This window comes from Petaurus breviceps, unplaced genomic scaffold (assembly GCF_028583685.1).
Source record: "Petaurus breviceps papuanus isolate PSGF00001 unplaced genomic scaffold, PetGlider_PUasm1.0 77, whole genome shotgun sequence".
NCBI lineage: Eukaryota > Metazoa > Chordata > Mammalia > Diprotodontia > Petauridae > Petaurus > Petaurus breviceps.
In genome coordinates, this window is record NW_027186492.1 from 243,830 (window position 1) to 253,510 (window position 9,681).

General features: G+C 43.0%; 1 protein-coding gene across 1 annotated transcript in view; it reads right to left on the reverse strand.

Moving 5' to 3' along the window:
- RASGRP1 (RAS guanyl releasing protein 1) overlaps positions 1-9,681 on the reverse strand; it is a 119,528-nt gene that overhangs the window by 41,865 nt on the left and 67,982 nt on the right. The window contains exon 3 of the mRNA XM_069105718.1: positions 5,172-5,277. Coding sequence (XP_068961819.1) covers positions 5,172-5,277 — 106 coding nt within the window. The remainder of the gene's footprint in view (positions 1-5,171; positions 5,278-9,681) is intronic.

Sequence of the window (9,681 nt, forward strand, 5' to 3'; positions counted from 1 at the left end):
CAGGACTGGAGAGAAGGCCCAGGACTGGAGAGAAGGCCCAGGACTGGAGAGAAGGTTCAGGACTGGAGAGAAGAGCAGATGTTCTGATTTTAGAAAAGGGAAAGAGAATGACTTCTGGAAACAACAGGCCAGTGTGCTTATCTCTGACAGATGGCAGAAGCATGATTACTTACAGAAGTGATGGTGGTCACAGAGACCCAGCATGGCTCCATCAGTAACGACGTGGATTGTTCACACAAGAATCACTTTGTTTTACTTTAATGACAGAGAGAAGAATGTAAATCTAGTTTACTTAGATTTCAACAAAGCATTTGACCGTATCTCTCAAGCAATTCTTGTGTGAAATATGTGGGTTGGATAATACAGTCGGGTGAATTTGAAACTGTGGTAATGACTGGACCAAAAGCACAGCCACACATGGTTTAATGCTAACTTGAAGTGAGCTCTTTAGGCAACAGGAGCTTAGTCCTGTGAGGTTTGATGTTTTCTATCAGAGTCCTGGGTAAAGGCATAGATGGCATGAACATGGTCAGGATAGATAACCTGTCAGATGACAGGCAGGATCCTCAAAGGTTAGAATACTGGGGGAAAATTCAATGAGTTGGAATTTAGTGATGATGAATATAAAGTTTTATGTTTGGATTAAAAAAATTGACTTCCTAAGTACAAGATGGGGGCAGTGTGACTACACAGTATTTCCTTTAAAAAAAGATCTGAAGGTTTTAGTGTACCAAAAGCTCAATATAATAGTTTGATATGGCAGTCATAAAAACCTAATATCATTTTAGATCACATTGGGAGACTTAGTTTCCAGAAAACTAAGGAGGTAATAAGCCCCATTAGACTCTTCCCTGGTAAGACTGTACCTGGAGTACTGAGTTCAGTTCTGGGTACCACATTTTAGAAGGGAATTGATAAGCTAGACAGAATGCTGGAAGGGAGGAAGGAAGAGAGGGGATAAGCATTTATTAATCTCCTACTAAGTGTCAGGCATGGTGCAAAACACTATTGTACAAAGAAAGGAAAAGGCAGCCCTTGCCTTCAAGATGTTCACAGTCTAATGGGGGCCACAACATGCAAATTACATAAAACAAGATATATACAGGATAAATTGGACATGCTCAACAGAGGGAGGGAACTAGAATGAAGGACTGGGAAAAGCTTGTTATAGAAGGTGAGAATTTAGCTGAGACTTGAAGGAAGCCAGGAAAGCCAGGAGGGAGAGATAAGGAGGGAGAAAATTCCAGGCACGGGGGAAACCAGAGAAGTGTAAGGTGTAAGAAGTGGTTGTTGGATGGGGTCTTTAAATGAAGTTGCTCACTTGACAGATACATTGTAGGAGAGATTCTTGTTCATGAAGGTTGGTAGAAATGGCCTCTAAAATTCTCTGATTCTGTACTCTGAAATTCTAAGAATTCTGAACATTTTGCTTGATATATCATAAAATAGATATGTATTGTACAGGAGAGTATAATTTTTAGTATTATAATATATGAATGTATAAAAAGTAATATTTAAAAGGACCTTCTATTTGTTGTACTCTGGATGGCTGCCTACCTTGCCCACCCTTAATCTCAACTCTCATCAAAGGCCCACATACTAAAATCAACTCTCTTGTTAGCTACCTGTGTGACTTTGGGTAAGTTCTTAACCTGTCTGGAACTTATTTCTTTAAAAAAAAATTTTTTTTTTACTTTTTGGAAGGGAGAAGGCAGGGAAATTGGGGTTAAGTGACTTGCCCAAGGTCACACAGCTAAGTATCTGAGACCGGATTTGAACTCAGGTCCTTCTGACTCCAGGGATGGTGCTCTATTCACTGCCCCACCTAGCCACCCCCTGAAACTTATTTCTTCTTGAGGTATGGGCTTAGCTCAGAATTTCTCAGAGTGTTGTCCAGGTTCCCCTTTCAGGGAGTCTGCAAGGTCAAAACTCATTGTGATGCTAAGACATTTTAATTTCTAATACAATAAAGATTGATAGCACAGATAACTAAAAGGTGGGGGGGGCATCAACAACTTTTAAGAGTATAAAAGGGATGTGAGACCAAAAAGTTTGAGAACTGCCAGCTTAGTGATCTCCTGAAGTCACAACTTCATTGGGTCCCTGGCCAGGCTAAAACAAAACAAAACAAAAACCCAAGGAATGAAGGAGTGTAGCTTTTAAGTTGTCTGAGTAAGTCTGGGAGCATTGTGTAGTCCCAGGGCATGTGCAGAAATGGATATCTGCCAGAGGAGGGACACAATATGGGTGCTCAGAATCCTGACTCAGTTTTCTGCAGCTCAGAGACTTCACGCTTCCTAAGCATCCTCCTCTCTTCCTGGAGAGAAGCCCCAGGACTGGAGGGAAGGCCCAGGACTGGAGGGAAGGCCCAGGACTGGAGGGAAGCCCCAGGACTGGAGAGAAGGCCCAGGACTGGAGAGAAGCCCCAGTAGTGGAGAGAAGCCCCAGGACTGGAGAGAAGGCCCAGGACTGGAGGGAAGACCCAGGAGTGGAGAGAAGGCCCAGCACTTTTGGGTCAGTTTCTAAATGTTCCACCTGGAGTCTTCAGGTATTTGAACTATGTGAGGTCTTGATTTTTTTTTCTGTAATGGAAAAATGCAAACCCAACTGGACTAATTGAGTGAAAAATTCTTATTCTTGTGAGTGAGGACTGGATTTTGACATATCCTACATCATGGGAAAAATTATTCTTGCTTGGAAATCTTAAGTTTCTCTTGATGTGGCTGGTGTGACCAATCTAAGCTTTCTTCCAGGGGTCATGCCATAATGAAAACTGGCACACTAGAGCATAACAGGCTGGGAACATGGAACAATAAACAACGTTTATATAGTACTTTTAGGTGTGCCGAGCACTTTACATATGTATCATCTGAGTCTAACAACCACCCTGTGATGCAGGCACTAAATGTATCAACCCTGTTTTGAAGATGAGGAAGCTGAGGGACAGGAGAGGTTTCCCATGAGAAAAAGAACTTTAACTTGGTCTTCCTGACTCCAAGTTAAGCACTCGCTGGATGGGGAAGATCCTGAGGGACTGCGCTCTATCAAAACACTCGGGGTCCATTTTTAAGTCACTCACTGGGTCCCTGGGGTTTCAGGGCAGCTGTCCTTTTTTACTGTTGCTAAAGTCTCAAAACACTTACCGGCCTTTTTCTACTTCAGGGACCACGTCTTGCCAATGAAGCAGTGAAGGGGTGGGGAGCAGGGACTGGGGACAGAGAGAGTACAGGAGGATCTCTTATCTTTACTAGTTTCACACCCCCCCAAAAAAGTTAGAGAAACAAACAAGGCCTTCTTGGCCACTTGCCAGCCTTCCTGCGTGTGCCCCCATGATACAAGCTGTTGCTTCTAAAGCTTGTGACATCTGCAAGCTTTCTTCAGAGTCTCAGCCTTCCTAAATAAATGGGAAAATTGAGAACAGGGCAGGCATGCTGCAGAAATCCATCATCTGAGAAATGGAAGTATCTCTCACATACTGCCTTACCACATCTCCCTGTCTACTTCCTTGGGGTGTGTAAGAATTTTGGCAGAGTTGGGAGAAAAGAACTCTTTCATTTCTCTTAGTTTTTGTATGCAAGAGAAGGGCCGGTGATCCCTGCTGGATTTCTGCAGCAACATTTATTCAGATAATAATTACCACTGAGAGTTTCCATCACCTTCAAAGATGAAGGTTCACACTACAAAGTGGACAAAAAATATCCTCAAAGAAATTTTCACTGAGGAGTTGTGCTTGAGAGTCTTGCTGCTCATGAGAATCTTCTGAAATTTGATATTCTGAATGACCTGTTGAAATTACCCTCCTTGGTCTGCTGGGAAGTAATAATGATTAGGTTTGGAAATGCACCCATGGTATCATCATCATCATCATCGATCAGTCAGTCAATAAGAATTTATTTAGGGCCTACTATGTGCTAAGAGTTCAGGGGTGGGAAACCTACAGCCTCAAGGCTCCATGCAGCCCTCTAGGTCCTCAAACGCGACCCTTTGACTGAATCCAAACTTTACAGAACAAATCCCCTTAATAAAAGGATTTGTTCTGTAAAACTTGGACTCAGTCAAAAGGCTGCAGCCAGACCTAGAAGGCCACATGTGGCTTTGAGGCCATGGGTTCCCCACCCCTAGTAGATCATACTTCTAGAGTTGGAAGGAACCTCAGAGACCATCTAGTCCACTCCCTTTCATTTTACAGATGAAGAAGCTGAGGGAGGAGAAATTATTTGCCCAAGGTAACACAGATAGTGAATATCAGAGGTAAGATCTGAACCCAGGTCTGCTGACTCCAGGGCCACTGTCCTTTCCATTGAACCAATAACTTCTGAATGAACAAGAGAAGATAGAAAGGTACAGTAGACAAGATACTGTTTCTGGAATCACAGAATCCCACTAATCCCACTGCTGACACTTTCTACTTCTGTGCCTTTGGGCAAATACCTTAACTTCTCCAGGCCTCAGTTTTCTCATCTGTGAAATGAGGGCACTGGATTAGATGGGATTAAGTATTACTATCCTCTGAGTCTATGAACTAAGGTGACAGCACTTTCTTTGTATAAACTTCCTTGGGCCAGGTAAAAAGTAGCAGCTTATTCATCTTACCCTTTAGATAGCTATCTCATTACAGACTCCACTTGTGTTCTCAGGAGCTGTTACTCAGCTTGTACAGAGTCTCAGGGAGCCCTTCAGTGCTCCTAAGTGACTTCCTGGGAAGGGAGACTGAAGTGCCCAGGTCAGTAGACCCAAATCCCTAGATACAGAGAAGTCACATCTCTGGTTTGTGGCCTATAACACATCACACCATCATCACCTCCTGTAGCAATATTTTCAAGCCTCTTAGCACTCTAGTTGTCATTCAGTCATTTTAGTCAGGTCTGACCCTTCATGACCCCTTTTGGGGTTTTCTTGGCAGATACTGGAGTGATTTGCCATTTCCTTCCCTGGTGGATCCATTTTGTCATACAATCAGAGGTTAATGACTTGCCCAGCACCGAAGAGCTAGGAAGTGTCTGAGGCTGGATTTGAACTCAGGTCTTCCTGACTACAGGTCGAGTTCTCTGTCCACTGAGTCACCAGCTGCCTCTGTAGTAGGCACTACATAAATGCTTATTCCCTTCCTCCTCCCTCCCTTTCCTCTTTCTGCCCAGCTTGAAAACACAAGTTACAGTGTCGAAGGATATAGTTCGATGAGCTTTTGGAGCAAGTCGGTAGAGGAGATGAGGAGACGGTGCATGGTTAGCATCACTTTTAACAGCTGGTTACTCCGACAGAGATTTCCATCTGTATCTAAAAAAGTTAATTGAAGCAAATGCATTAGGAATTGGCAGGAGATAGGTAACTCCACAGAAATACAAACCAGTTATCAGTGCATGATTTTTTTTTCAAGTTTTTAAATTAGTTGGAGCCTATGCATGCCTCCCTCCCCCATCCCTTTTCCCCTCTTGCCTCTTCTTCTCCCTGCCCCTTCCTCAGCCTTTGTAACTCCCATAATTTGGAGTGTTTAACTGCTTATTAAAATCTCTTTCTGAAGGTGACAAGAGGCAGGGAGAAGAGGGAAACTCTCATCAATCCATTTTTGGCCTTCGTCACCAGATGGCTGCTGAAGGAGGAGGATGGGGCTGATGGTAAATGTGGGAGCTGGGGCTTATTTGTGGAATCCGCTAACCTATGGTCTGTCAAATCTCCAACAGCATACGCAGCTGAGGACTGACGATATCCTTTTCAGCATTCCGCATTCTTAGTCCAGCCTGGGACTGCATTCTGCACTAGAATTCTGCATATGGTTTTGGAAAAATGACTCAATCTGCTTGGTTGTCTGGTTTACAGTACAGGAGCCCTTAATCATAAATGAGTAGTCAAGGTTACCAGGTAAAGAACCTGGCATTCCTTTCCAGATCTCATTCAAAGTCATAGGGGAAATAAAGAAAATAGCATTTTCTGAATTTTACCAAGTGATCAAGGACTCATTAGCTGGGCTTAGGATCTAGGAGTTTGGGTTCAACTTAATAACTGATAGATCTTTGTTTTCATCGCCAGCTTTTTTTTTTTTTAAGGTCTTGAACAATTTGCGAGTTGTGTAGCTTTGTTTGGTTAATACACGTATTTTATTCTCCCTGTGTTATTCTTTTAAAAATACCAAAATATGACTTTATTTTTCTTGAGTATTCACATGGAATGAATTTCATTTTTTTAGTAAAACTTTCGGGAATTATTTTGAACCACAGCGATAGGATAGTATTGTTAAATAAATTTCAGTTCGATTCAGAATTTATTGCTGTCTATAGAGCACCATGTGAGGTCATAAGATCATAGATTTAGAACTGAAAGGTACCTTGGAGGTTACTGAGTAGATCCCCTGCATTTTACAGATGAGGAAAATGAAGTACAGAAGTGAAGGGACTTGCCAGGGTCACTTAAGAAGGACCTGAGGCAGGATTTGAACTCAGCTCTTTCTGACTCTAGATCTAGTGTTCTATTCACCATGCCACCTAGCTGCCTAGGTACTGGGGGATGTGTGCAGTTTAGGTAAGATATTGTCTATCTCTGCCTTCATGGAGCATATATTTCAGGATGATGATTGATGCCCAAGGGAAAATAATTGAAATATGAGGGAAAACATCCATCGGTAATGCCCCCAAAGTCCCACTGCCACTGGGTATACTTTCCTCATACTATTCTATTCTGACCTCCAGCCCTGGACTTAGCTCCAGACACACAAAGGGCTGAAGTAGAGAATGCTGAGCAATGTAAGCCCCTGCTACATGTTGCCTGGGACTACAGGTTCTTACCTAACCTTCCCAGCTACTACTACCGGCTCCATCTGGACATGGAATCTGTAGAAACAACCACTTGGATCTCCTTCACTATAGAATTTTCCTGGTATCCATTAACACCATTACCTATATTCCTTACTCCAGTCAATTAAAAGGTCTCTACCTAGGAACCTTTTACCTTTACACTAAAATTCTAATAGGAAACTACGTTCCAATTTAGTCCATAAGTTTCTCCATACTTTCTCTTGTCCTTTTTGTATCACTCCTACAGCCTCTCTGGTTACTCTCATCCCTATTCAATCCAGCCATATCCTTCCTCAGTCATTCCCCATCTCTTCCCTTTCCACCAGGATCCCATTCTATTGTCAATGAACATCCCTTCACATCTAATCTCTTGCCATCCTCTCCATTGCTGACACATTGGGCCAGGAGCTGGAATACCTCTTATTCTCCACTACCACTTACAGAACTTTTTAATTATAAAGCAACTTCTTTCCCCTTGAAGTTCACTCTCTCCATCTTCATCCCCTTGTCAAGATCCTTGATGCTATCAATGACTGACCTCTATGTCACTCTCCCTCTTTTTGTCACCAACATTATCTGCCTCCCAGTCTTACTCCCTCCAACCCATTCCCTGCTTTCATCCTCAATGACTTCCATATTCAGCTTGGTATTCCTTTGAATACCCTGATTTCCAAGTTCATCAACCTTCTCAACTCCCGGGTCCCATAGACATTATTGAGGGGGAGCAGGAAAAAGGAGGCCACCTTCCTTGCCACCACCAGTTGCCACCAATGGTAAGGTAAGCCCAAGAGCTCCTGGAGGGTCAGATCCTCCTTCCCCCAAACCCCAGCCTGCCCAGACACCTATAACTATCAGTTGGGACACAAACCCTGTGGAGACTGGACCTGACAGCTACCTCTGTAGCATCTGCAGACACAGCTACTGAAGGCTCAGAAAAGAAAGTTTTAGAGTTCTTGGCATGATCAATTGGTTTAATATCAGAAATAGGTACAATTTTTATTAGTGCCAATAACATTAAAGAAGATGCATTACCATCTGCTTTGCTGTTGTATCCCAAGAAGATGGGGCCTTTCCATCTGACTTGTGGCTGAAACCTCCCATCTCTACTATCCCCCTCATTAGAAAGAGGGCTCCTTGAGAACAGACTGTCTCTACTTTTCTAATTGTAGGGTCCCTTTCCCCCACCAGTGCTTTGTACATAGGGTTTAAAAAATGCTTATTAATTCATTTCCAACACATCACAGTCACCCCCAGAGGTGGTCATATCTTAGATTTGACATAACCATGAACCGTTTTACCTTAATGATCTTAGGAAATTTTCCTCACTGACCATAATCCCCTTTCTTTCCACTTCTCCACCTGCCTCATTCTTCCTTCTGGGCACCCCCTAAGACTGCTCTTCCTCCTTCCCATGACCTCTAGTGCCTTTATTGCTGTCTGTCTCTCCAATTCATTACTCCTGTTCTGGCCTTCACTTTCCTCTCTTCAGGCCCAAGAGAATCACATCAGTAAGTCAGAGCCCTCTGTACTACCTACCCTTAACTCCTCGCTCACTGTCCTTCCAGAATTCACTCCTTATCATCCTCAACCCCAGACCACGCCAACTACCTGCCTTCCCTGCCCCAACTCTTGAATTGAAGAATAGTTCTAGAAGAAATCATGAAGCCCTGCAGCCTTGGTCCACCCCAAATTCATGTTACCTGGCCTCAGTTGGGTCCTTCCTTCTGCAGGTCAACTCTTTTAGCCATCTCTGATCAACTCTCACATTCCAAAAAGTCCAAATTTTCTAGTTTTTCTCCCCCCTCCTTAAGCCTTCCATCTTTATACTCCCTCTCCTAGTAGATGAGCTTGCTTATTTTACTGAGAAAATGAATTTTCATTTTTTTTCTTTTTGGAGGGGGGAAGGTAGGGCAATTGGGGTTAGGTGACTTGCCCAAGGTCACATGGCTAGTTTTTGTGTGTGTGTATGTGTTTAAAATCCAGTCTGAGGCTGAATTTGATCTCAGGTGCTCCTGACTCCAGGGCCAGTGCTCTATTCACTGCGCCACCTAGCTGCCCCACGAAAATGAATTTTTCTTACCTATTTTGTCTCATATCTTTTAACTAGAGGCAGCTAGGTGATGCAATAGATAGAGAATAGGTCCTGGAATCAGGAAGACTTGAATTCCAATCTGGTCTCAGAACTAGCTGGGGGACCCTGGCCAAGTCACTTAACCTCCTTTTGCCTCAGTTCCTTCCCTTGTAGGATAGGGACAGTAAAAAATTTACCTCTCAGGGTTGTTGTGAGGATTAAATGAAATAATATTTGCAAAGCATTCAGCACAGTGCCTGGTATATAGTAGGTACTTAATAAACACTGATTTCTTTCTTTTATTCTACAACTCAAAAATCTCTATTTTTACCCATTCTCTCCTACTTTGCTTCAGTCTTAGGATTGGGTGGCCCTTCTCTTTAACAAGGTTAAATCCCTCTAATTGTGCTCTTCATCCCATTGCCTTTGAGAACACTCTCTTTCATCTTCAGCCTCTCCCCATTTACTGGTTCCTTCACCATTGCCTACAGACATATCCAGTTCTCCCCATTCTTAAAAAAGACCTTCTTAAGGTGTGGTCCTATTCTCCTCTCAAACTACGGTCCCCCATCTTTCACTTCTAGACTTGTAGAAAGAGTAGTCTACACTTGCCTCTTGCTCCTCACCATCTACCCTCTCCTTAAGTCCTTTCAATCTGTCTTCCAACCCACCTTTCCAATGAACACATTCTGTCAAAGATTACTCACGATTACCTGTTTCCCATGTGTGGGTCCCTCATTCATGATCTCTATGTAGGCTCATTCTCCAACCTGAGCTATCTATCTATCTATCTATCTATCTATCTATCTATCTATCTATCTA